Source organism: Struthio camelus, chromosome 30 (genome assembly GCF_040807025.1).
Source record: "Struthio camelus isolate bStrCam1 chromosome 30, bStrCam1.hap1, whole genome shotgun sequence".
Taxonomy (NCBI): Eukaryota; Metazoa; Chordata; class Aves; order Struthioniformes; family Struthionidae; genus Struthio; species Struthio camelus.
The window spans coordinates 4,785,325-4,811,546 of NC_090971.1; the positions used below are offsets into that span (position 1 = coordinate 4,785,325).

A 26,222-nucleotide genomic window follows, 5' to 3' on the forward strand; every position below is an offset into this window, starting at 1 on the left:
AGAGGGGTACAGCTTTTGCAAGTACTGACATGCTTGTGGATGAGACCTCTAAGTTAGCATAGTCTCTAGCAACACAAAAAGTTATCGCTCTTCCCATATTGTGCAGGGAGCGGGCCGGGGAGGAAATATGCATGTGTGAACGTGTGTTGCGTGTGTCTGTGTTTAAAATTCAGACTCCACCTATTTCCATCTTCCCACTGCAGGTGAGCTGTGAGTGTGGGGAGAATCCCTCTCCAGTGCCACACATGACTGCATGCCTGCTCTGCTCTGATGTGCTGTTTGCACGCTTCCCCAGGCCCACGGCTTCAGTGTGGCAGTGCAGTGTTCAAGTGTTGGATGCAAGAGCAGTTTTCCCCTTCTTTATTGTGTCTATTATGTTATCTATCTTGGTTAATATCTAAGCTTGTGGAGTCATTTTTGACACAATCCTCAAAGAAATGGCCAGGCGGGAAAGCGAATAGCAAGTATGAACTTTTAAACATTTCAATTTTATTTTCCTTTTTCAGTGAAATTTAGGGAAGATTTTTGATCAGTCAGCTGAATAATCAGAACTTTTTGAACACCCCTCTGACCAGTTTTCTTGAAGTCTCTTGAAAGTTATTTGAGCTTTCTGAATTCTTCGCTACTTTTGATACTACCAAATGAAATAGGGAAGATAATAGAAAAGATTATAAAGTAGTAAATTCTAGAAAAATGAATAGATGCAAATGAATGATAAGTCTGTCTAATTTTAGAATGGAATTTAAAATGTCCTGGGACAAAATCTTACGCAACATTTCCTGCACCACAGCTCTCTGGTTTTACATGTTACAGAGTGAAAGATAGCTGCTGAGGCACTGAACACAGGGCTAGAGTTCAGCAGAAGATTCTGGTTTTGTAAATGGTTGTATTTTACAAACATTAGGGCAAAGTTTTCTGGATTTTCATGGAACTGAAAGGGTCAAAGTTCTCACAGGTTAGTGAAAGCAGCAATGGTAAAAATTTTTTTACAATGGAATTTTATGCTCTTTTCTCTCCCTTTTGAAACGGCACAGACATATATGACTGTTTCACTGGGTGTTTTTAGCTCCATTACCAGCATTTGGATGAGTCCAAAAAAACCAGAGAACAGTCCTGAAACTCTAAGAGTGTGACAAATACCAAGTCACAACCAGCACTTGAAGTTCAAGCCTCCCTGGCACTGTCCCATCAGCATGGCACAGAGGAACCATAGGATCAGCATCTTCTCCTTCTGCCTAATTTAGGACCTGATCTTATCAAAAAATATCATGAGGCAGGTTACTCCAAAGAAGAAAATGAGTTCATTCATGTTGCCTCATGCCACTGGTGCAAGCAAAGGTTTACGTGCTTTGGCTTACAACATCGCCTGCAATCTCTCCGAGACAGGAGCCTGGTGTGTAATTGTTTCCAAGTAAACAACCTTGCATTCCCAAAGTCACTGTGTAAATAATAATCAGTTGGAAATCACCTGGGAGTCTGCGTATCTGCTTAACTTAGCTCACTGAGTCTGGCCTGTGTACTGAGGCACAGGCTTTTGACAGGGCAGAGTATTTCAATTTGACTGCGAGAGATATGGGGGAAGCTCTGACCAACTGCAAAATTAAATAGCTTCTCTTGCTGTTGAAAACTATGTATTTCAATTGGACTAAAATATATATTAAAATGTATACCATATATATTGAAAGATAAATCTTCTGTAGCCAATTCTGAAGTAGACTCCTTGGGTGTCTATCAAAGATCCACTCATATTTTGAACAAAGGAGCCAGGACTACAGAAATCATAGATACTTGAGTTCCAACAGACAGTACGGTTTTATTTCCCATCCCATGTGCAAAAGGAGATGGAAGGAGCAACCTCTTCCCAGCACCAAAGCACAAATCACTTTTTGGCAGCGCTCACAGCAGCATTACAAGCACAGCCTGGCACGGGGAATGCAAAGCTCCTGAACTATAATGACAAGGCTAGAGAAAAGCTGTGATGTGGCACACCCAGGGCACTTCTTGAGCACAGGGGGAGCTTCTGTGTCAGTTACTTCTTCTGGCTGGCCGGCCACTTGCAAGCCTGCTTGGTCTGATGGGACTTGATGTCAGGAACGACCACGGGGCACTTTTGCTGCACAGACTGGGAAGGCCCAGTGCCTCCAGAGCTGATCTCTGGGCCTGAAGATTCTCCAGTGCCGTAGCCTGATCCTCCACCACAGTACCCTGATCCACTGCTGTCCCCACTCATTATTATGGACTTGTCTCTTGATGATGCATCACACCCATAGCTGGAGCCTCTTCTTGTGCCGTAGCCCAATCTCCCACTGTAGGAGCTGGACACTCCACCACCCCCCGAGCTGACAATATGGCCCGAGTCCTCAATGCTGTACCTTGGTCCTCCCCCTGTGCTGCAGACTGATCCCCTTGCAGTGCCCCATGCAGATGACCCCCCGCTGTCTAGTACAACAGATCTGTCACCACCACATCTGTATTCCTCTCCAGTGCCATAGGTGGAAGACTCTAGCATGGAGTGGCAGGGTGAAATTCCCCTGCTGTAGGCGACTGAGCCTTCCCCACCACAGAAGAAAGAGCCATGTCCCTGGAGGCTTGACACGCCCCCGCTGCTGCCATAGTCTTCTCCATGATGCGATGAGATCTCATGGCTGTAGCCCCTGTCCCGGCGAGGACATCTCCTTCTGAGGTACTGGTATATCTGGAAGAGGAAAATGTTCTCACAGCTCGCAAGTACAGAAGACACTGCCATGTTTTGTTCCATTTTTGTACCACAGCAGGAGGGGAGACTGCAGTCAGCATGGTCACAGAGGCTTTGTCAGGACCTGAGGGAATCCCTGATTGAGAACCAGGGCACTGCCCAGCTGTTCTTCAACTACAGGAATATTACTGACTGCTGCTGGGATAGTTTTTCTGGTTTTTCATCTGTATGGTGTAGTTCTGGAGAATCAACATCTGAATACATTCTTTCCTGTTAACATATCTAATAACTGCTAAGGTTCTCCCTGCTCCATCATCTTGGCTGTAGCTGCAGAGTTGTAAAAATAGCAAAGATTATCCTTGTTTATGTTCTTAAAGTGCTGCAAGAGCAGTGGAGCAAAACTTCCATATGAGACAATGTTACTGGCTGTATGAATGCAACATGTCGCAACATAGTATCCCCGACGAGCTTTTAGATAAGTTAATCAGCACAGCCATGAGAAATATGTAGTCATTACGAAGTACGGTATAGACTTGTTATTGAATAATATGGAAAATGTGTCCAAGACTTTGCAAGCAAGCTCGAAGCTGCAAAGAAAATGCCATCATCATGTGCTGGTTCCACTACAGACTCATCTGGGTTTGTAGCCTCCTAAAGTACATGGCCCCTAGCACTGTAACCTGCCTTTCCCTTGCTTCTAAGCCATCTGAGTGAGGGAGTGTAATAAAGCCTGCCCTGCATCACAGCAAGAAACCATACAGATCCCGAGAACTTTGCTATGGATACTCAGTCAGCATGGGTACTGCTTTAGACCCCATACCAAGATCTAAGAATGAAGTTATCACCTATGACTACATAATAATAAAGCCTCAAAAAAGCAGACTTACCCTCCTCAGCCATTGGAAACACATTTAGAAGATAAAAGTCAACTGAACGAGGAGGTTTAACACACAGGAACTTTTATATGGTGCCTAGCATATATGGGAAGTGAGACACACTAAGGAATGGCAATGATTTATTTACTAAACTGATTTAAATGCTTGCTTTGACTCATGACTTCTGATCGATATCTTCACATTGCTTTTTGCATTGCATGCAGCTGTAATTGCTACTTCTGCTTAATGATCCTATTCCTGTGGTCTTGTTCTTAGCTACAGGGGACCATTCCGGCCCACAGAGCCGGCTCACAGAGCTACACTAGGGGCCAGAGCTGCTTTTGAGCGGCTGAAGAACATGGTGCAAACGTGGGTGCAGGGAAACGCCAGGCAAAAGGATTAGTGAGTGTGGGGCGGAGGGTGGCTGTGACTGAGTCCTGCTCCAGGAAGGGACAGGGAGCGGAGCAAGGCTGTGGTTCAGCGGTATGGCAATGCTTGTGGCCAGGGGCATCGCTGCGGGGTGGCGTTCTCAGTGGGTACCCACGAAAGGGAAAGGCAGAGGCTCAGAAAGCACCAAGGGGCAGGTGTGGGGGAACCTGGGCAACCACAGGCTGGTAGCAGCACGTTGACCCCATCAATATCTCACTGGTGGCTCTGATGGGAAATTTTCTGATGAAGACATTTGCACCCAAACCAGAGGGCTGTCAAAAGCAAAGTGCCTGGCTTGGCTGCTTTGTGAGGGATGCTGCCTGCACATGTGCTACAGATGCCCTGAGAAAGCTAGGGACCCCTGAAGAGAATCATGGAGGTGAACGTCCTTAAATCCACTCACGGCTGGATTACTCTGCTAAAGAAGGGACAATTGTTTTTGTTAGCCAAATGCTTTCCTTCTGCGTTTTCCTACGCTACCTATGTCCTTCCTCTGACTTGGAAAGACCACCAAGTACCAGGGAGACTTGTTTAGATGGCTGCTGGGGCAGAAAGCACTGCGGCCATGCTGCTAACGCTGCCTGAGAAGACACCTGCACCCCAGCCTGGCATATTACAGCTCAGCTCGACAGCACGGCTCTTGCTGGCTGGACTACGGCAGCTCAGCTCTGAGCAATTTTGCTGTGGGGACGCTAAGTCCCAGCTTTGGCAGAAGGCCACATATACCAGCCACCAAGCAGAGCAAAGTGGTGCTGCTACCACCCCCAGTGGGTTGTTTCGAGGCGGGTTACAAGAGCTTGGGCAACAAGGGATAAAGTCCTGAAGGTCTGATTTGGTATCTATTGAGTTGCCTCAGGGCAATCTCGCTGCTGGTTTTATTTCCTTCTGCCCGGCCCAGGGCCGGTTTGGTTGACCCAGTGCGGGAGATTTAACTTCTTGAAAGGGCTGCTCTGAGGTTCTCAAAGGCAGGAGGGAAGCAAGAGGGTAAAGATGTAAGCGATGGCATCTCTCTTGGCCGTAAACAGCAGGGTTTCGGGTAGCAGCACCCTGTGAGGAGAAGAAGCCGCCAGCAGCCCTGTGCCGCTCCCAGCCGGTCCCAGCCGGTTCTGTAACGGCCGAAAGCGGGGGCCAAAACTCCGACCAATCGGAGGAGCCTGTAGCGCTTCTGTGAGCCAAAGCGTCAACCAATCAGAGGTGCGCGTGAGGCCGGCGCTCTGGGGCGTGCGCGGGGGGGGGGGGGGGCACGTGAGCACGCGCGAGGGAAGGCGGGAGGAGGGGGCGCCGCGAGGGGCCGGGACCCGCGGGGGACGCGCGGCGGGGCGGGGCGGGGGGGGCGCCGCGAGGGGCCGGACTCGCGGGGGACGCGCGGCGGGGGCGCCGCGAGGGGCCGGACTCGCGGGGGACGCCCGCCCCCGAGGGCCCGCCCCGTGCCCTCAGAGGTAATTAAACGCTTACGTGAAGCGGTAATAACTTGAGGGAAGTCCGCCGAGCCCAGGCTGCTCTGCCGGCGCCGGTAACCGGGGGAGGAGGCGGCGGGCGCGGGCAGGCCCGGGGCGGGGGCCGTGCCCGTGCCCGGTGGGAGGCACGGACGGCCGCTAACGGCGGTGTTGGTGAGGGTGGGGCGGCTGGAGCGGCCCCGGGGCAGCGAGTGACCGTGTGGGGGGACAGCGCTTGCAGGCTGCCCCGGCTGCAGCAGCTGAGCAGGTGTGGGGGAGTGGGAGCGCCGCTCCCCAGAGGGTGACCCCCTCGGTGGCCCCTTGGCTCGCAGCGTAAAGAAACGCAGGACGCCTCTGACCGCTGCGCCAGGGAGGTGCCCCTGCAGCGGCTGTGGCTGTGCTGGGAAATCCGGAGCTGCTGGGATGCAGTTGAAGGGTGCAGGGAGTGTTGCTTGGCGGAGTTTGGGGTCTCTGCCACTTGTAAACGCTGCCCTGGGCAAGGGAGGAGGGCTTTGGAGTCAGCTCATGGAGGGGTGTGTGGAGCAGTGGTTCAGTGCTGCAAATCTGATACCCTGGGGATGGACTGGAGAGAAGCAGGTAGTTGTCCAGCAGTTGCTTGCACTGTTGGAGTCCCCTCAGAGGCAAGAGGGCACGAACTCCTAAAAGGTCACGATTGCTAATGCCGTGGTCTGATGGCCAGGCATGGTTACAAACCCTCTCTGGCATCACTTGATAAGCTGATGGATGCCCTGCTGATCCAAGAGTGACCTCTGTATACTGTAGTGGGGGGAACATACTAGAAGACAGGTGTGAGATTAAATAAAGTGAATTAAATTAAGAGGGCATTCCATGAGCCTTTGTTGCCAGCCACTCTGAGCAGGAATAGCTGCTAGCATGGGTCAGCACCACTCCCTATACTTCAGGACTGAGCCTAGTTGGGCTTGTCTGTGTCTCCCAGCAGCACTGCACCATTCCACGGACATCATCCATGGCTGCCGCTTCCTCAGGAGATTTTGAGCCAAGAGCTGAGACAGCTGCACAAGGAAAGCAGCAGTGCCAAAGGGAGGTGGGGAGCTGTGGGGGCTTGCTGTTTTTAGGCTGTGCTCTTAGTCTCTGCAAATGTGCTGAGCCCAGGATGAAGACAACAGTGAAAAATTTCTGGGGCTGTAAAGTGTCTTTAGAGCCACATTTATGACAATTCACTATTCAACCCACCAAATTCTCTAGAGAGAGATTAAGAATGAAATGTCTCATCAAATAGATTTCCGGCTTTCAAAACCATGAGAGGCTGTTGAGGAATAAAGGAACAAAACAAGGCTTCCTTGGGATAGTATCATATTTATTAGATCTTACATATACTCTTGGAAAAATCAATGGAGCCCAATCAAAGACATTGTAAAGCCAGCACCAGGGTAGAGCACTGGCACAATGAGTTCACAGCAATGCAGCATCAAGAGAAGAGGATGTGCTGGGAGGAAACAGGCCAACTGGGAAGAGAGCATCAGATCTAGAGAGAAAATGGTGACCTGTCACGCGCAGGGCTGTTCTTGCTGAGCTCCGGGGCCATCTGTGGCCATTACTTCTGGTGGCTGGAGGGCCAGTGGCAGGCCTGCTTGGTTTGATGGGATTCAACGTTGGGAATGACAATGGGGCATTTCTGCTGCGTGGACTGGGAGGACCCTCCGCTGCCTCCTCCGGAGCTGATGATGATTGTGTGGCCTGAGGAACCCCCACTGCCACTGCTGAATCCCCCGCTGCAGTCTCCAGATGATCCTCCGCTGCTCCCCCCTCCTGCTATGATGATCTTGCCTCCTGAAGACCCACCACTGTATCCTCCTCCTATTCCATAGCCTGAGGATCCTCCGCTGCAGCACCCGGATGAGCTGCCACCTCCACCTCCAGAGCTGACAATGCTCTTCTGGCCTGATCCCCCGCTGCCACCACTGTATCCTCCTCCCACGCCATAGCCTGAGGATCCTCCGCTGCAGCCTCCAGAGGATCCTCCGCTGCTCCCCCCTCCTGCTATGATGATCTTGCCTCCTGAAGACCCACCACTGTATCCTCCTCCTATTCCATAGCCTGAGGATCCTCCGCTGCAGCACCCGGATGAGCTGCCACCTCCACCTCCAGAGCTGACAATGCTCTTCTGGCCTGATCCCCCGCTGCCACCACTGTATCCTCCTCCCACGCCATAGCCTGAGGATCCTCCGCTGCAGCCTCCAGATGATCCTCCGCTGCTCCCCCCTCCTGCTATGATGATCTTGCCTCCTGAAGACCCACCACTGTATCCTCCTCCTATTCCATAGCCTGAGGATCCTCCGCTGCAGCACCCGGATGAGCTGCCACCTCCACCTCCAGAGCTGACAATGCTCTTCTGGCCTGATCCCCCGCTGCCACCACTGTATCCTCCTCCCACGCCATAGCCTGAGGATCCTCCGCTGCAGCCTCCAGAGGATCCTCCGCTGCTCCCCCCTCCTGCTATGATGATCTTGCCTCCTGAAGACCCACCACTGTATCCTCCTCCTATTCCATAGCCTGAGGATCCTCCGCTGCAGCACCCGGATGAGCTGCCACCTCCACCTCCAGAGCTGACAATGCTCTTCTGGCCTGATCCCCCGCTGCCACCACTGTATCCTCCTCCCACGCCATAGCCTGAGGATCCTCCGCTGCAGCCTCCAGAGGATCCTCCGCTGCCCCCCCCTCCTGCTATGATGATCTTGCCTCCTGAAGACCCACCACTGTATCCTCCTCCTATTCCATAGCCTGAGGATCCTCCGCTGCAGCACCCGGATGAGCTGCCACCTCCTCCACCTCCAGAGCTAACAATGATCTTCTGACTGGCACCGGTGCTGCCCCCGCTGGATCCGCCCCCAGTGCAGCATCCGGACGACCCTCCACTGCCACCCCCAGATGAGATGATAATGGAGCCCCCGCTGGATCCTCCTCCCGTGCCGAAGCCGGAGGATCCTTGGATCTGCTGGGACGAGGCCATGCCCCCACCATAGCTGCTGGAGCCTCCGCTCCCGCAGCAAGAGGAGCCCAGTGCCTGGTAGCTGGAGGAGCTGCCCCCATGGCAGGATGAGCCCCTGCTGTGGCATCCCCCGGACTGGGAGGATGTTTCGTGGCAGCCTCCGGAGTTCTGTCGGGAGCACATCTTTGAGCAGCAACCCTGCAAGGAAGAGAACTGTTAGGAAGGAGCACCAAGGAGACACTGCTGAGCCTTCAAAGTAAACTAATATCTAAGTGGTATCCTGCAAATATCCCTTCTACCCTAGCCTCTTTAATCCTAGATGAAGGGCAGCTTCATAAACTTCCTTGGTAGCAAAGTCCTGCACTGGAGAAAACTCAGCTACTGGTTTTCAGATGAAACAGTTACAGAAAAGCTGCGTGCAGGGGGACTGGGAGTACTCCCAGAGGTTTGCACATGTTTTCTGACATGCACAGAGCAGGCAGTCTGAAAGCCTTAGTTCCAGCGTAGGTCATCCTGGATTTATGGTCTGCTAAACCTCATGGCAGCTAAAAGCTCAACTACATCTATGCACCCTGGGAATACCACGGACAACTCCCATTTTAAAGGAAGGCTTTCCCCCAGGCACACCAAAGTGGCACACCACGTCCTACCCGAAGTAGAACTGACATGATTCCCTTGCTTAAAGCATGTGTCCCAAGACTGATGGAAGGAGTGACTTCTCTGAATAGTGGTTGAAAAAAATTCTGTATCAATGAGCTTACCTTCAGTCAAGCTTGGAATGTGTGCTAGGCTCTGAGGCGGATGAATGAGGAGCTCTGGGATACATGAGCTTTTATATTGTATGGACTGTTTTCAAGGGAAGTGAGACACCCTAAGGAATGCTGATACATTTATTTACTGAATCTGGCTCTAGCCGTCTCCTTTGACTCACTTGTAGCAGATAGGTGATATGGAGGAGATGTACCAATTATGTTCTGCATTATAATAGCTAATTCTACTTAATGATTCATTTCCGGGAGCCTTGCTCTGAAATGTTGGAGGCGAAAGCTCCTGGGGTCTACTTTGGGGATCCAAAACCCCTTTCTGCTAGGCTGCAGCCTCTCAGATACTCAGTGGAGAGTGGAGACAGAGTGGATGCTGAGGGATGAATGCTGGAGCGAGTTAGTGCTAGAGAGCAATGGAAGGCCAAGGGTAAGGGATGGGCAGGAGCAGGGTCCAGGAATATTTGGAAACAGGCATTTCTCAAGGATTGGTGAGTTGGAGTGGGGAGCTGGACAGGGAAGAGGAGTACTTTCAGCCTGCTAGAAATGGGCAACCATGTGCTGAACGTGGCAGATATACCACTTCTGATCAGGCGGTGTACCTTTCTGCAGACATTCCATGGCTGTCCCTGCTGCATACCTGAGCCTAGAGTCATTTCAAGAGTTCATGTGAGGAAGGCAGAGATTTGGGGGCTGTTTCCCCATACCCTCTCAGGAGTGGGAACGCTGGTGGTGCTTCTGGATTGAGCAGGAAGGCCTGTGCTTTATTCTAGCTTCCTAGGAATCCTTACCATTGGGTTGTGGTGAGGGAAGTCTTAAAATCTGTTTGCAAAGGTGCATTTGGAGGCCATCAAGACTCTACTATTGAACCATAGAACCCTAAACATCTCTTCAGCCTCAGGTGGTTCTGTGAGGATCCTGTTTCTCTGGCCAGCCCACCCACACCTGAAGGTGAGGAGGCCTCTTGAGTATTTTCCTGTGAAACATGCCTTGCTGGAGAACAGCAGTTTGCCAGCACAGGAACTGCAGTGCTGTCTTCTGTGTTCTGCAGCAGCTCCATCCTGTCACTGTGTCACGCATGCTTTGAGGATGACAACAGCATCCACCCCCATGGGAGATAAAGCAGAGGAAGGCATAATTGGGGGTTCTAACTGAGAGGATATGTGATGGCAGCAATAAGCTGCCCAGCCCTGTCACGATGAACATAATTTAGGGCATGCGCACAGCTTCAGTGGTATGAGGACAGGACTATCTATACCAGCATTGCCTCCAGGAATGTGTGTGCAGGGGGCTTCGTTCATCTTGCTTTGGACTCCCTCCAGCAGCCCTAGTTCTGCTTCAGTCACCAAAAGGCAGTATAAGGTCTCATGGGAATTTTGGCTCTCATCCATGAAACATGGGTGTTGAGTTACTGAATATCACAACAGCTTGATCCCTCCCTGTGAACTTAACCCATAGTGGCTTGCATAAAGGCACACTGAGGATTTGCAGCTCATCTGGACCCAGGGAGTGAGGGAAGGCCACAGAGCAAAGCATGGCCTTTCAGCAGGGATGGCAAGAGTTACTCTTGCAAATGTTGTGCACCCTGCATGTGTGCAGGCCCTGAGACTCTGCATGCTTAAGATCCCACAGAGACTGGAAACACCAAACTTGTGGCACATGCACACATGTGGTGCCTGCCCCATGGAGAGGAAGAATGTGGCTGAAACTACAGTTGCTGAAGGGGTTACCGTTGCCATAACCCTTCCCAAGTTAAGGAGCATGGAGTCCACACCAGCTCTAATACATATGTAGAGTAAAGGGAAGGTGGGATGCAAGAGGCTTTGTGGGGGAGGCTGCCCAAAATCTGGATCATGCTGCTTGTGCTCTGATGTCCTACAGATGAGGCCCTGCAGATGGGCCCTTTTCTGCTCTGCGGTCCAGTCACCCTCAGAATGGAGAGGCAGGTCATGTTATCTTTCAGTTGAGTCACTGCGGATGCCTCAAGAGATGGGGCCTGGGTGCATATTGTTATGAGAGAGAGAAACCAGGACCAGCTCTTACAACCCTTTTTTTACAGCAGCTTCATTCAGGCACAGCAATGTTAGCTGTGATGCCACTGGCCATGGTGTAAAGATACTGCTGACATAAAAGGAGCTCTCCAAATATTCTGCAAAAAGGCAGAATCATGTCAGTCGCAGAGTGTTTGCCAGGCTAATGCATACCTCTTGGAAAGTGAGCCTTTTATTCCTAACTTTGTTTACTGTGTACCAGCTCTGTATGGGAGATAGACAATAAAAATCCTGTATATCAAAATTCATGGAACTCAAGACTGTAATCATGCTTGTCCCAAAGATGCCCTGTTGATTGTGTCAGCACAAACATTGCTGGATGTTGCATACCAAAATGAATAGTTTTCTTGTGTTACCTCTGGAGAAAGTGTATAAAGACCTGACTGTGTCTTTCCAAAGGATACTGCTCTTTGCAGTGAAACCCGGAGCTTGTACTGTTGTTTCTTCTCTGGGAAAGGGAAGCTGAGGAGGAGCTATTCCCTGTGCTAAAACTGCAGTCTGGGTGGACATTATTAGAAAGAAGGGCACAGGCCATCAGCTTAAGCAGTAAGATCTCTCTCAAGCATGACCTGTTTATACCCATCTTTTCCAGCGCTGGAGGATGAAGAAGATGTAAGATTTCTTAGCTGCATGTATTTTGTATGTTTATATACTTTTTGAAAGCAAACATGGAACTGATGCAGGATAAAGCAAGCAGGCAAAAACAGTACTTTATGTACACAGTAAGTTTTATTTCCATGCACATTGATGGGTGAGAAAAGCAGCAGAGCCCAATCAAAGACATTGTAAAGCCAGCACCAGGGTAGAGCACTGGCACAATGAGTTCACAGCAATGCAGCATCAAGAGAAGAGGATGTGCTGGGAGGAAACAGGCCAACTGGGAAGAGAGCATCAGATCTAGAGAGAAAATGGTGACCTGTCACGCGCAGGGCTGTTCTTGCTGAGCTCCGGGGCCATCTGTGGCCATTACTTCTGGTGGCTGGAGGGCCAGTGGCAGGCCTGCTTGGTTTGATGGGATTCAACGTTGGGAATGACAATGGGGCATTTCTGCTGCGTGGACTGGGAGGACCCTCCGCTGCCTCCTCCGGAGCTGATGATGATTGTGTGGCCTGAGGAACCCCCACTGCCACTGCTGAATCCCCCGCTGCAGCCTCCAGATGATCCTCCGCTGCTCCCCCCTCCTGCTATGATGATCTTGCCTCCTGAAGACCCACCACTGTATCCTCCTCCTATTCCATAGCCTGAGGATCCTCCGCTGCAGCACCCGGATGAGCTGCCACCTCCACCTCCAGAGCTGACAATGCTCTTCTGGCCTGATCCCCCGCTGCCACCACTGTATCCTCCTCCCACGCCATAGCCTGAGGATCCTCCGCTGCAGCCTCCAGATGATCCTCCGCTGCTCCCCCCTCCTGCTATGATGATCTTGCCTCCTGAAGACCCACCACTGTATCCTCCTCCTATTCCATAGCCTGAGGATCCTCCGCTGCAGCACCCGGATGAGCTGCCACCTCCACCTCCAGAGCTGACAATGCTCTTCTGGCCTGATCCCCCGCTGCCACCACTGTATCCTCCTCCCACGCCATAGCCTGAGGATCCTCCGCTGCAGCCTCCAGAGGATCCTCCGCTGCTCCCCCCTCCTGCTATGATGATCTTGCCTCCTGAAGACCCACCACTGTATCCTCCTCCTATTCCATAGCCTGAGGATCCTCCGCTGCAGCACCCGGATGAGCTGCCACCTCCACCTCCAGAGCTGACAATGCTCTTCTGGCCTGATCCCCCGCTGCCACCACTGTATCCTCCTCCCACGCCATAGCCTGAGGATCCTCCGCTGCAGCCTCCAGAGGATCCTCCGCTGCTCCCCCCTCCTGCTATGATGATCTTGCCTCCTGAAGACCCACCACTGTATCCTCCTCCTATTCCATAGCCTGAGGATCCTCCGCTGCAGCACCCGGATGAGCTGCCACCTCCACCTCCACCTCCAGAGCTGACAATGCTCTTCTGGCCTGATCCCCCGCTGCCACCACTGTATCCTCCTCCCACGCCATAGCCTGAGGATCCTCCGCTGCAGCCTCCAGAGGATCCTCCGCTGCTCCCCCCTCCTGCTATGATGATCTTGCCTCCTGAAGACCCACCACTGTATCCTCCTCCTATTCCATAGCCTGAGGATCCTCCGCTGCAGCACCCGGATGAGCTGCCACCTCCACCTCCAGAGCTGACAATGCTCTTCTGGCCTGATCCCCCGCTGCCACCACTGTATCCTCCTCCCACGCCATAGCCTGAGGATCCTCCGCTGCAGCCTCCAGAGGATCCTCCGCTGCTCCCCCCTCCTGCTATGATGATCTTGCCTCCTGAAGACCCACCACTGTATCCTCCTCCTATTCCATAGCCTGAGGATCCTCCGCTGCAGCACCCGGATGAGCTGCCACCTCCTCCACCTCCAGAGCTAACAATGATCTTCTGACTGGCACCGGTGCTGCCCCCGCTGGATCCGCCCCCAGTGCAGCATCCGGACGACCCTCCACTGCCACCCCCAGATGAGATGATAATGGAGCCCCCGCTGGATCCTCCTCCCGTGCCGAAGCCGGAGGATCCTTGGATCTGCTGGGACGAGGCCATGCCCCCACCATAGCTGCTGGAGCCTCCGCTCCCGCAGCAAGAGGAGCCCAGTGCCTGGTAGCTGGAGGAGCTGCCCCCATGGCAGGATGAGCCCCTGCTGTGGCATCCCCCGGACTGGGAGGATGTTTCGTGGCAGCCTCCGGAGTTCTGTCGGGAGCACATCTTTGAGCAGCAACCCTGCAAGGAAGAGAACTGTTAGGAAGGAGCACCAAGGAGACACTGCTGAGCCTTGTGAAAATGAGCTTCAAGAGAAGCTGCTGCTGTCAACGATAATTTCCACCATCCGGAGGGACCCTTTTACAGCACAATAACATTAAAAGGATATCTATAGTCAGTGAACTGCCTTTCTTTTAAGTTCAGTGTGATCCATGGATCACAGCAACTTAGAAAAGCCTTGCACTTTCAAGAGATTGCTCAAGATAATGAACCTATCATTTGAAGTCTTTTATCCCAAAACTCTTCTATCTGGATCTCTGTAGTGATGAATCACATTGCTTCCAGCATCATGGGATTGTTTTATTTCTATTGACATCATTAGGAGATTTAAATTAATCAAAGCAACTTTCCTGCCTTTCAAGCTATCACCCATCAAGTTTACTTTACTGAGGCATTTCTGTTCTACAATTATAAATAGAAAAGGGGAAGAATCTCTCCGTTCAGCAGAAATGGACTTACCCTTCTCAGTTCTGATGGCACATACAACCGAGCAAAGCTGAATGAATGCTGTGCTGTGAGACCCAGCAACTTTTATATGGTTTCTAGCTTTCCGATATGGGAAGTGAGGCATCCAAAGGAATGGTGATAGGTTTATTTACTAACCAAACCCAGCTCAGTCTGCCCACTTGTCTTGAGTCATCAAATCAGAACACCTCTCTCCTGTATCATTTGCTAGGCTACCTGCAGTTTAGTTGCAGATATCACTTGTGAGCACTTCTGCAGCTGAGATTTGAAGGCAGGGGCTGTAAGATTTCAGCTAGCAGCCTGCACCCAAGCTGGGAGACTCTGGCTGGAGTGGTGGCTGACAGCAGAAGGGGGCTGTGGAATGCATGTGTTTAGTGTATATTACAGACTGTGGAGATGTCTGAGGTAAAAGGAGAGTGGTGCAGGGTAGCTAAGAGCTGATGTCACATGCAAGTAGTGGGTAGGACTGCTGTCACTGGGCCAGCAAGGATTCCCCTTCCCTTGTGAAGGGGAATACAGGATTCTCATGTGCCTAGATATGCTAGTGTAGCTTGAGCTTTTTTTTTCTTTTTTTGCATGCGCCACTATGGACGGTACAGAGGTCAGGCAGGCTTTATACTCCCTCTGGGAGGAGGGAGGATGTTGCTTCTAGAGGGAAGTTGAAGTGCTGTTGGTGGAGGGTACCAGATCCAGCATTCATCGTGCGCATCAGCATTTTGATGGATTTGAACCAAAAGGATGAAATCCTCCCAGTTTGGGAGATGGCTCTGGTGTTTGTGAAGCGGCACTGAGTGCTAAGAGTGTCCTGTGCTCCTACTCTCACCATGGGAGCCTCTGAAACTCTGCTCTGGTCCTTGTAGGTTCTGGGTCACTTTTGGGTGCAGGGACATCTGTTAGCAGCACTCTCAACACCCTGAAGTGACACCCTGAGCTTTCTGTTAGCAATGGCAGTGTTTGTGAAGTTCCTTCTCACAGGTATTTTAGCACTCTAGGGCTTTTCCCTATTGAAACTCCAGGCAACTCAACTGTTTCAGTGGCAGCATTGGCTGTTGTATGCTCGGAGAAGCTTGGCCAGGTGCATTTTGAGAACGTGTGTAGCCCTGGGGTCCTCTGGGGAGAGAGAATGGAAGGTAGGGGAAGATGTCAACATGAAGCTCCCTTTACCTGCTGTAGGCATGGGTCATTCCGGTCTCTGCTCAGCCAGTTCTAAACATTTATCATCTGTCTTGTGTGGAACAGTTCAGGCAGAGGTTTATTTTCTTTTCCCTGCTAATTACCTGAAAATACCACATCAAAGAAATTGTTTCCCATAGGGAAACTCCCTCCGAAGACTCATACCTGGAGCAGTATTTTACTCCTGTGTGAATGATGAGTTTCTAGTTGAGCCCTAGTTCCTCCAGGCTTAGTGTCTCAGTTCTTGGAAGGTGCTTTCTGAAGTCCTGTCCCAGCTGCTTGCTGCACTGGGGGGTTCAGAGCTGAAGCAAGGGTTGGATAGACCCCCCCATTTCTGTTTTCCAGCTACTTGGGTGGAATGTGCATCATGGAGAAAGTGCCCTCTCTACCCTTGTGCAGCTGCAAGCAGCAAGAGTTCATGCAATGTGCACATGGAAAGGACTCTACTTCACACCTATAATCGTGTATGGTAATTTTTTGTACTAAAGTGTAAAGTTTTTTTACATTTTCCTCTCCTGATCCATTTAAATAACTACCTTGGTCATTGCATGATGCCTAGATGAGGTAGAGGTTGGTTCTGTTCTTAAAGAAAGACTATTTGCAATATTTAACTTTGTGGTATTTTATCTGATGGGTCAAGATTGTGAGTAGCAACTGACATTAGAAGATGAAACAAAAATATTTAGTGAATCTGACTCGTTGATGTCCTTGGCATCCCTTCTACGTGTGGGTTTCCATTGCAATTGTGCTCTGGAGCTTTATTACAACAGCATCAACTCAGAAGAAAATAAGAGGAATAATGCAAAATATGTGGTAGAAAACAAAATCCAACCACTCAGACACTGAAGCTTTCTAGAATTGCAAGTTTTATTGTCTCGTGCAAACACTAGGAAACTGAGGCAGAAAACAGAAACATGAAACAACCCTGGCATCAGACTGCAAGTTATTAATGTATTTCACCAGAGGCTCTGGATCAGCAGGGGCACTGAAAAATTCCAGTAAGAGGCGAAAGGAATCATGCAAATATTCTTAAATTTAGTAGAGAAAGAAATCGGTGAGTTATGTTCGTATCTTGGGCTTTCTTGATCCGAGAGCCACTTCTGCAGCAACTACTTATGTTTATGCTGTGGTGGCCAGGAGATTGGCTGGGTCTGCTGATGCATGGTGGGACGTCCAGAACTGGATGAACCACCTCCACTGCTGCTTCCACCAAAGGAGGATGATCCTTGACTCTGGTGGCCTGAGCCACCTCCTCCAATAATGCAGACGGATCCTTGGCCCTGGTGGCCTGAACCGCCTCCCCCCCCCCCTCCTCCTCCCATGCTACCACTCCCGATGCAAATGGGTTCTTGGCTCTGGTGACCTGAACCACCACCACCTGCACCACCTCCAATGCAGATGGGCCCCTGACCCTGGTAGTCTGAACCACCTCCACCACCACCTCCTCCAGTGCAGATGGGTCCTTGGCTTTGGTGGCCTGAACTATTGCCACCACCTCCTCCTCCTCCTCCTGTGCTACCACCTCCAATGCAGATGGGCCCTTGACCCTGCTGTCCTGAACCACCTCCTCCACCACCTCCTCCACTGTAGATAGGTCCTTGGCTTTGGTGGCCTGAACCACCACCACCACCACCATCTCCTCCTCCTCTTATGCTACCACCTCCAATGCAGATGGGCCCCTGGCCCTGATGTCCTGAACCACCTCCTCCTCCTCCTTCTCCTCCTCCTCCTCCTATGCTACCTCCTCCGATGCAGATGGGCCCTTGATCCTGCTGTCCTGAACCACCTCCACCACCTCCTCCACCACCACCTCCAATGTAGACAGGTCCTTGGCTTTGGTGGCCTGAACCACCACCACTACCACCTCCTCCTCCTCCTCCTCCTCCTCCTATGCTACCTCCTCCGATGCAGATGGGCCCTTGACCCTGCTGTCCTGAACCACCTCCTCCACCACCACCTCCAATGTAGATAGGTCCTTGGCTTTGGTGGCCTGAACCACCACCACCGCCATCTCCTCCTCCTCCTATGCTACCACCTCCAATGCAGATGGGCCCTTGACCCTGATGGCCTGAACCTCCTCCTCCTCCTCCACCACCACCTCCACTGTAGATAGGTCCTTGGCTTTGGTAGCCTGAATTACCACCACCATCTCCTCCTCCTCCTATGCTACCACCTCCAATGCAGATGGGCCCTTGACCCTGATGGCCTGAACCTCCTCCTCCTCCTCCTCCTCCTCCTCCACCACCACCTCCACTGTAGATAGGTCCTTGGCTTTGGTAGCCTGAATTACCACCACCATCTCCTCCTCCTCTTATGCTACCACCTCCAATGCAGATGGGCCCTTGACCCTGATGGCCTGAACCTCCTCCTCCTCCTCCTTCTCCTCCTCCTCCAAAGGAAGACGATGTTATGTGGACTTGGTGGCCTGATCCGTCTCCACCACCATCTCCACTGCTGCTGATGGATCCTTGGCTCTGGTGGCCTGAACCTCCTTCTCCAAAGGAGGAGGAGGATATGTGGGTCTGGTAGATAGCACCACCACCACTGCTTCCCCCTCCACTGTGGCAGGATGATCCTTGGATCTGGTAGCCTAGAGATCCTCCTTCCCCACTACTATGGCAAGATCCTCCTTCGCCACCCCCGTGGCATGATCCTCCTCTGTAAGCATTGCCATGGCATCCACCAGACTGCTCCGGGATCCCTTGGCTGTCACCCTTCTGCTGATGGGAGCCCATTGTCACAGGAGTCGGGGAGCCCTCCAAGAGAAAGAGAAACAGTCCTTATAGCAAACTCAGGGGGAGGAAAGCTTGTGTTACTTTGTCCCCTATCTCTTTCCAAAAGCAGGCTGATACATGAAAATACCTTTCTCTCCTTTCTGTCCCCTATCCCCCTCTGCACCTTGCTAATGCAAAAGGGTGGCCTCAGGAATATCTAGTTCTAAAACAGTTACTTGGAACAGCCTGGGAAGTTTTCAGCTCATTCCACAGCCTTTGATCTACTGTTCTATGGGGCTGGGCTCCTCTGTCCATACGTAACTGGTCCTTGTCCTAGGAGAGGTGCAATTATAATCATTCCTTAATCATTCTTTCTTGTAGCAAGTTGCCAGAATGGCATACCACTGGAAGAGGTAAACCCCCATATCTGAATGTGGGTTTGGAATTTCAAAAGGGTTGCGAGGCTTGGAGATAGGTATTGATATTCCATGTCATACAGGAGAAAGTAAGAACACTAGTCATCCTTTGTATAACAGTAACTTCATTGTACTTTAAAGGATAAATCCTTCATCCTCAGTTTCAAAAGGGCAGAGTCACTGTTTTTATTTCTTACTAAAAAAAAGAAGAAAGGGGAACAGCCAATGGAAAAGATAGCAGCAACGGAAGAACAAGCTGCACAAAACTTCACATCAGCAGGATTCTCTATTACACCATTTGTAGGGGCTCAATGGGTGGCTGTATCCAAGGCTGAGACCTGCGAAGATGCTGTGGAATTTGAGCATATCTTTGGCATTTAAGCCCTACCACAGCCTGCATCCTTCTGTGCTAGCAGTAGTAATTTACCTTCCTCTGGCAGGCAAGCGACAGCTCTGCTAATGAAAAGGATGTTCAGGAGCAGTCTGAGGTCTCTAAATATGCCAGAGGAGAAGCTGGTTCCTCCAAGGAAAAAGGCCATCAGAAGAGTACCTTTTTAAATTTAGATGAAAGACTGAAAAATGGGAATCAAATTCCATTCTATTTCAGATCTTTTGTTTCCCACTCTTTGCTAGGTACTTGCAAAAATGCTTTCTTTTTCCTGTCCCTTTTATGATTTATATTCCAGAAATGCTTAGGATTTGTCCGTATAGAGCCGTGCCACGTGGTGTTGAACCCAGACATGTGCAGCCAAACAAAGGGGCTTCAAAGACCATGCTTTCTATGTCCCAGCTCTCCCTCTTTTCCATATAATTAAGTAATCTCCCACACTGAATCATTAGGAAAAAGGTTGACTGTAAAAGAGGAACAATTTTTGGACTACAAGACCCAGAGCCATATTTAATGTCAGCTTTTCCAGTTTAGCGTTCTCGGGCTAATCAGCGCGGTTAATTTTCATCAGTAGCATGAAATGCCTTACCGTGTCCCACGGCAGGAACCAGTGGAAAGAAGTCAAATCGAGTGAGGAAACCTAGTGTGTGAGAACTTTTATATAGTAGTATCTAGTCCTCCTCCTGGAAAGAAACAATGACTGACTTATTTACCAGCCAAACCCAGCCACAGCTACCCACTTATTGGCATAATCTCAGGCTTGTAATTTCTGATTGATATCTGTCTTCCACCACCTCTTTTGTTTTCAGCTATATAAAAGTTATTGGATAGCTCCACCTACTCCAAGTAGAGTGAAGAAATGGTGAAGAGCAGACATGCTCATGAATTTTCAGAAAAAAACAAGGGATGTTCACATCTCCCATCCAGAGGGGTTCAACCTTCCAGAAACAGGATATGTGAGAGGAAAAACAGGAATTATAGGCTTTGTAGACATAAATCATTTATCTCTTGTTTTAGAAAGTGTTTCTGAACACTCAGAGGTGGCTCTGGCATGTTATTATTTTGTGTTGTAACTGGCAGATTGGTAGGAGTGTCTTACATGTTTCTAATGACGCCCACATTGTTGCCAGGGGCTGTAGGGACACAAAAGCAGCCATGAATCTCTGGTCCAATGAGTTTAAGCTGCTCAAAAGACAACACATGACTGTAGAGTCAGAGACTGAAGTGTTGCAAATCTGGGAGGCCCCAGATAATTTATGTACTTGGAGGATTTGACCAACAGAGGAATAGAGGAAAAAACCAAGCAGCCCAAGAAGCAGTAAATTGATCTTAATATAGACTTGCAGTAGTGTCAGAGCACCTGGGTTAGGACTGTGACTTTTTCTTTTGCCACAGGCTCTCTTCAAATCTCTCAGGACCACATGAGAATAGGAAAAGTCCCTCTTACTTAGAGAAGATCCTTTTTAGGCCTGTCTTGAGTGAATTTAGTATTTCAGAGAATTTGCAGGTTGCATACAGACCAAGTTATTTTGTTGCCTTTATTCATGGATTAAGACATAAAAGGCGTTACAGCACCTCATTCTTTAACTGTAAGGACTGTAGGGGAATTCACGTTGGTAATACAATTTGCTCATTCTTTTCATGCCTTTGTTCTGCCAAACTGGAATTATTGCAAACAGCAGCAGCAAGTTCCTCCAATAAAACTCTCCACCTCCAGGCAAGCTTTTAAGTACCAGTGCCTGGAAGGATCTTTCAACTCAGTTATAGCTGACTGTAGCTTTCTTTATTATTTCAGAGCCATGCTTTGTGATGGAGAGGCACAGGCTGGGTCATCCATAGTCTCTGCTAACTTCCCCCCTTCCTAGGTTTGCCAATGTGCGTTTTCTGTCCTGGAGCATGCGAATTGCTCACCCTTAACTTTGCACTCCTGCTGACGCTGGATCAGCGTCACCTTCCAACATCTCTGAAGTCCCCCAGTACATGGCTGCCCTGCTGAGTGGCTTTCCTCCTGGGGCAGGGGGCATCACCACTGATGGCGGAAGATGCTCTCTTCAGCGCTGCACGATTACGTTAGCTCTCTGTTGAACACGCTCATTTGAAAAGGAATTCCTGGGACAGCTATGGCCTTTGCCTGTTAGAGGCCAGAAAGATTTCCATTGTTTATTAGTAAAACCTCTGCAAGTTTCTATCAGCTAGCATGAGTTTTCAAACGTTGGAAGAACACGTGATCTGGAAAGCCATATTCTGAATGAAAATCAAGAACTATTACAATTAGAAAGCAAGGCAGAAACTTTAACTATCCATATCACTAATATGTTTATCTCAACAAGGAGACAAGCTGTGACCATATGATAAGCAAAACAAGAAAATAAGACAGCAGGATGCAACCTTGCCCAAGAATCAAGGAGGATGAAGTATGCAAGGCTGAGGCAAAATATCCCCCTATATTGATTGATTCTTAAAAAAAGGCCTGTCCAGAACCCACTTCATTGCTGCTGATCAAGAGGAACCCAAAAAAACACAGAGAGGACCCCCAATAACTGGTGTTCCTTGTTGTGTGTCACTCACGAGTCATCCTACAAAGGCTGCCCAAACACGCATTTGCCTGTTGTGGATCAGTAGGCAAGAGGGTAGACTCAAATAAAGCTAAAATTAAAATCACTTCCCCTTCTCATCCACTCTTCTACTCAGTTTTGGTCCAGTAATTCCTGTACTACAACTACTGTGCTTGCACCCAGAAACACCCAGCGGAGACCACATAATTGCTAGTATGATGGAGAGACAGTTGCACATAATGTCAAAGCCCCTCTTGTGGTGTGCTTGGATGGGGGAGATAGGTAGGACATGAAAGAGAGATGTCAAGGAATTTCCTCTTTGTCTGAAAACCAAATTAAAGGCTGTGGTTGTAGCATATACTTAGCATATCTAGAACAGCTTGTTTACCTATGCTAAGATCAAGGACAGTCAGGATGCAGTAGCGAGGGGTGTTCAGCATGTTCTAGCATGTGAAAGGTGCGTCCTAGTATTTTAGGTCCATGTTCTGATGAACTGGGCATAACAAGCCTGTTTTGGTCACCCTAAGTAATGCTATTAGCTTGTCTAGATAGGTAAAAGCAGCTCAGAGGTGCTATCACATATTGCCAGTTTGTTAAAGCAATTATTGTAAGCAGTAAAACAGTAGCATTCGTGAATTGTTAAGAGACAGTAAGAAAGTGAGATTTTTCTTACCATACTCCTGCATTTCAACAGCAAAGTTAAATCCTGACAGCAGATGACTGAAATGGACTCTACAGTTGGCCTACATCCTGGCTGAGCTATCTCAGGTCTTTCATCTATTAGTTACAAAAGTGTTTTGCTTCCAAACAACTGCTTCTTCCTGCTACTGAAGTGTTCCAGTGGCTAGGGACAGTTAAAGTCCCTTAAACCAGGCCCATGAGAGTTCCAGTACCAGAGACTGGAAATGATGCAAACAGAAGTATGTACCCATTTGATACATAACGGAGAGCGATTTGGGAAAGTCTCAAACCTGGGATTTAAACAGAGCTTCAAAATCTCAGCCCAATGGCCGGTCCCCAAATAAAGCCCTCCTTAATGAAAGAAACAGTCACATCGCAAATACAGTGACTACCCAGCATTCAGATGTTAGTGCACTCTTCTCTTTAAGAGATTTAATGTAGAGACCCAAAGAACACTGCGTGCATTGAGTATTTTTGTTCAGTAAGACCTCACTACAAAGCTATTTGTAGCTGCTAAAGATGCATCAGGAGGGTGGAGTATAATTAGCACAGAGGTGAACGTGTTCTCATGATGCGTTTGTTCAGTACCTCCTGTTTATATCTGCTGCGTGGGTTATTAAAAAGGCATGATCCTTATATCTGTCCTGATTGTAGGAAAGGGCCACACTTCTGTCAGATGAGAGGTGTCAGACAGGCACCACTCCTCATTCTGCTGGATGCCTATGTGCCCAAGGCACACTGGAGACATAGCCCAGTTTCTGAAGCCCTCAGATTATTTTACTGTTTAATTCTCTTAGTCTAATTGTGTTTTTTGCACATTGCAGCATGGTGGAGAAGGAGGATGTGGAGGCCAGGGCAGTGTGGCTAGTGCTATGCTGGAGACTTGCTTTCTGTTCCTCAGTGTAAATCATCTCTTTCCTAAGACCTCAATTTCTCCCTCAGTAGGTAAATATGATAAAACATTTAATATAATGGTCTAATGCACAAAGCACTTAGGATGTCCCACCTCCCCATATGGCATACAGCAAGGCTCCATGGGATTTATAGGCGACCTTGTGCCATCAAGATAGACAGAGAGCTTGGCACATGCTCTCTGGCTCTCAGGGCTATGTGAGCATTACTGCGTGGACAGAGCCATCGTCTCCCAGAGCCTCAGACCTCCTTTGTTTTTCCATCAGGCTCCCTGAGCTTTTCAGTGCTGGACTGAGTTCAGTGGTCCTCAAGAAGAGAAGGGCAGTGGTTCACTGAGAATCTTTAGGATAAGTTTATGTCTTTGTCAGCTCACGGTCTCCAGTTATTAAAGCAATACCTCTTTGCTCTCCCCGACAGACACAGACAGCTGGGTGATGAAAGACTTGCTACTGGGTATTACAGACACCCAGACAGTGGGCACCAATGTTGTGTCACCCGTCGTGATGGCTGACAGTCCTCTGTGGCCAGAATAAATGCCATGCATTGCTCAAGGCAGCAGCCTCTTCTCCGGGCAGCTGGTGCATTCAGCACCCTAGTCCTGAGGAGGTAGATCCACCTCTGCTGAACAGAAGCCACTTTTCTCCTTCCTACAGTATTGTTTCCTTTTCATGCCTAATTCCTCACTCCTCATCTGTTCAGACAGGGCACAGCCTGCCTTTACGAGTTAATCCCTTGTGTCAGCTTGGTGCAGGAACAGGAAGGCAAGGATTATTTATAATCTGGAAATGCTTCTGCCTCCAGCTCTCAAGATTCTGCTTCTATTTTGGGGATGGAAGCTATCAAGCCTTTACTATGCTCAGTTCCAGCTTTTCTCCCAAGTTTATCCACTCAGAAGTTTCCCTTGCGCCCTTATTACTATGCTTAACCATCCATGATCACAGCTAGGGCTCTTTCCGCAAGTATTTCTCCTAATGAAAATGCACGTCTTGCTTTGTATCTTTCTGCCAAGGAACATGGACGCAGTGCTAACGAGACTTGTGTTCCCCAACAAGGATGACTTTCCTCTACACTTAACATAAAGTGGCTTTGGTCCTTCAAAAGTCATTTGCCCAGCCATTGATTCCTTTCCTGGTTTCACTTTTATCTGATCACTGCAGTTTACCACTTACATTAAAGCCGTGGACACACCCTGTTTTTGATTTTCTTTCCCCTAATCTGGGGATTTCCTCATTCTTCCAAAGCTTACTGGGAAATTGTTGGTGCTATGTTGGGAATTTGGGAGATATAAAATAGGAGGACTCGGGCCTGCCCTACCAGTAGCAGCAACACCTGCCCAGCACTAAAACTTTGTGATGGCTTAAAGCAAAGCTCACACTAATATAACTTTATCCAGCTTTAAATCACAGCATTTCACAGAAGCTACATCAGTGAGAGCAAAACAGAAAAAAGATCAAAATGTTTCTGACTGCTCTCTGTAAAAATTGACAGAGTTTGGTGTTGTGCATGCTTGGACACTATACTATACCAGGAATCTGCTGGATACCAAAAATAGCTGATCCCCTCAAATGTTTTCTATTTCTCTAGATAGTGTACTATCAAAGTGCTATACTTTGCTTCGTAGCTGTATCAAACTTAAATCACAGGATAAATATTTTACAAAACAAAATAGAGAAAATATTTTTTCAGATATTTCATTTTTTTCAAACAGTATTTGCTGAATGTAGTAAAAAATTTGCAGTAAATAAATAACTGAAACTTCTAACATATCTGAAAAAGTGCAGCAACATTTAGAATGGTGCATGGAACTTTGTTGTTTGCTTTGGCATATCTCCAGACAGACGCCAATCTAGAGGGAAATCTTACCAGGTAAGGTAACAACAGATGGATAAAGCAAAAAGGAGGATACATCAAAATTGAGCAACAACCCTTCTGTGTTTGATATGCAGATCTCTCATCATGCCCACGCTCATCACTGAGAAGTTTTGTAATTATGGCAAAGGCTGGAGCATGAAGGGGAACATGGCAAAAGACACTGCAGTGCTGTGGGCATGATGCCTACCGATACTATTGCTGCCCCATCGCGCCAAGCCGCCCTTGTGGCTGTGAGTTCTGGCCCTTACTCTCACCAGCTCCCGTACTGTCAGGTGCAGGGTGAGACAAACCCAGGCACGAGCTTTGTGGTGGAGAACAATGAGGAGAACAGTGGTGTACCCTGAACGAGAGGATGTGTATCGTGTCACGGAAAAAAATCTGTTTTCAGAAACCTTGTGCTCTGCTTGCGTGTGCACAGTACCTAGGAGAACCAGGGCATTAAATAATCCAAACCCCACAATGATGAGACGCTACCTTTGTTTTTTGTACGTCAATCTTTGGCCCAATGGTTTAGTTTCAGGCAAATGAGCCCATTATCTATGGCACAGGTATTGCACTCTCCACACGTTAAATGGTGATCAGAAAGACAGAGCCTCAAGAAAATAGCTGTCTCATTAGGAAGGGGAGGAAGGACCATTTCCTTCTGTTTACAGATGGGGAAGTGGGATAGAGGCATGAACGACAGCCTGCACACACCGGGGAGCCCTGTGGTGGAGCCAAACCCACAGATGTCCTCTCCTGGGCTACTCACAAGTTTGACTTCCTGGCCCAATGATAAGGGAAAACGTGCTTTGCCAGACGATTATGGGACAGTTTTGCTGGAGGTGACTAATTCATCACAGGCTTGTGGTTCAGAGATATTCATGTGTTTGAAACAGGACATGTAACAGGGCAGCTGTGGGCAGTGTCCAGCACTTGCCAGCTGTCCAGCACACTGGCATTGGACACTCACTTTGCACCAACAGTTTCTTTTTAAGCCCTTTGGCTTTAATGGGG

At 49.2% G+C, this 26,222-nt stretch overlaps 5 protein-coding genes across 7 annotated transcripts in view; 1 reads left to right on the forward strand and 4 right to left on the reverse strand.

Annotated features, from left to right (window-relative positions):
• Positions 1–1,812: 1,812 nt before the first annotated feature.
• Positions 1,813–3,618, reverse strand: LOC138062903 (uncharacterized). The gene is made up of 2 exons (XM_068922170.1): positions 3,583–3,618; positions 1,813–2,695 (listed from the first exon to the last, which is right to left on the reverse strand). The coding sequence occupies exons 1-2, from the start codon at positions 3,604–3,606 to the stop codon at positions 2,030–2,032; spliced, it is 690 nt and encodes a 229-aa protein (XP_068778271.1). The 5' UTR covers positions 3,607–3,618; the 3' UTR covers positions 1,813–2,029.
• Positions 3,619–4,860: 1,242 nt separating this feature from the next.
• Positions 4,861–26,222, forward strand: part of LOC138062904 (keratin-associated protein 19-3-like) — a 45,793-nt gene continuing 24,431 nt past the window's right edge. The window contains exons 1-2 of one of the 3 annotated variants that reach the window (XR_011136615.1): positions 5,368–5,438; positions 6,397–6,479. The gene's annotated coding sequence lies outside the window, so the exon portion shown is untranslated. Of the gene's footprint in view, positions 5,194–5,367; positions 5,439–6,396; positions 6,480–26,222 lie in introns of those variants that run through there. The other 2 variants (XM_068922171.1, XM_068922173.1) reach the window with 2 other exon arrangements.
• On the reverse strand, positions 5,673–9,200 carry LOC138062902 (uncharacterized). The gene is made up of 2 exons (XM_068922169.1): positions 9,168–9,200; positions 5,673–8,604 (listed from the first exon to the last, which is right to left on the reverse strand). The coding sequence occupies exon 2, from the start codon at positions 8,587–8,589 to the stop codon at positions 7,012–7,014; it is 1,578 nt and encodes a 525-aa protein (XP_068778270.1). The 5' UTR covers positions 8,590–8,604; positions 9,168–9,200; the 3' UTR covers positions 5,673–7,011.
• On the reverse strand, positions 12,179–16,523 carry LOC104144892 (uncharacterized). Its single transcript, XM_068922167.1, has one exon. It carries the CDS (start codon positions 13,994–13,996, stop codon positions 12,185–12,187), a length of 1,812 nt encoding a protein of 603 aa, XP_068778268.1. The 5' UTR covers positions 13,997–16,523; the 3' UTR covers positions 12,179–12,184.
• Positions 16,721–25,534, reverse strand: LOC138062901 (uncharacterized). The gene is made up of 2 exons (XM_068922168.1): positions 19,796–25,534; positions 16,721–18,444 (listed from the first exon to the last, which is right to left on the reverse strand). The coding sequence occupies exon 2, from the start codon at positions 18,421–18,423 to the stop codon at positions 16,798–16,800; it is 1,626 nt and encodes a 541-aa protein (XP_068778269.1). The 5' UTR covers positions 18,424–18,444; positions 19,796–25,534; the 3' UTR covers positions 16,721–16,797.

Excerpts from the sequence above, each read along its gene's own strand:
- LOC138062903 (XM_068922170.1), bottom strand. The coding sequence starts at position 3,606 with ATGTGTTTCCAATGGCTGAGGAGG. Across the intron at positions 2,696-3,582 it reads GTTTCCAATGGCTGAGGAGG|ATATACCAGTACCTCAGAAG; the intron begins GTAAGTCTGCTT and ends TTCCTCTTCCAG.
- LOC138062902 (XM_068922169.1), bottom strand. The coding sequence starts at position 8,589 with ATGTGCTCCCGACAGAACTCCGGAGGCTGCCACGAAACATCCTCCCAG.
- LOC104144892 (XM_068922167.1), bottom strand. The coding sequence starts at position 13,996 with ATGTGCTCCCGACAGAACTCCGGAGGCTGCCACGAAACATCCTCCCAG.
- LOC138062901 (XM_068922168.1), bottom strand. The coding sequence starts at position 18,423 with ATGGGCTCCCATCAGCAGAAGGGTGACAGCCAAGGGATCCCGGAGCAG.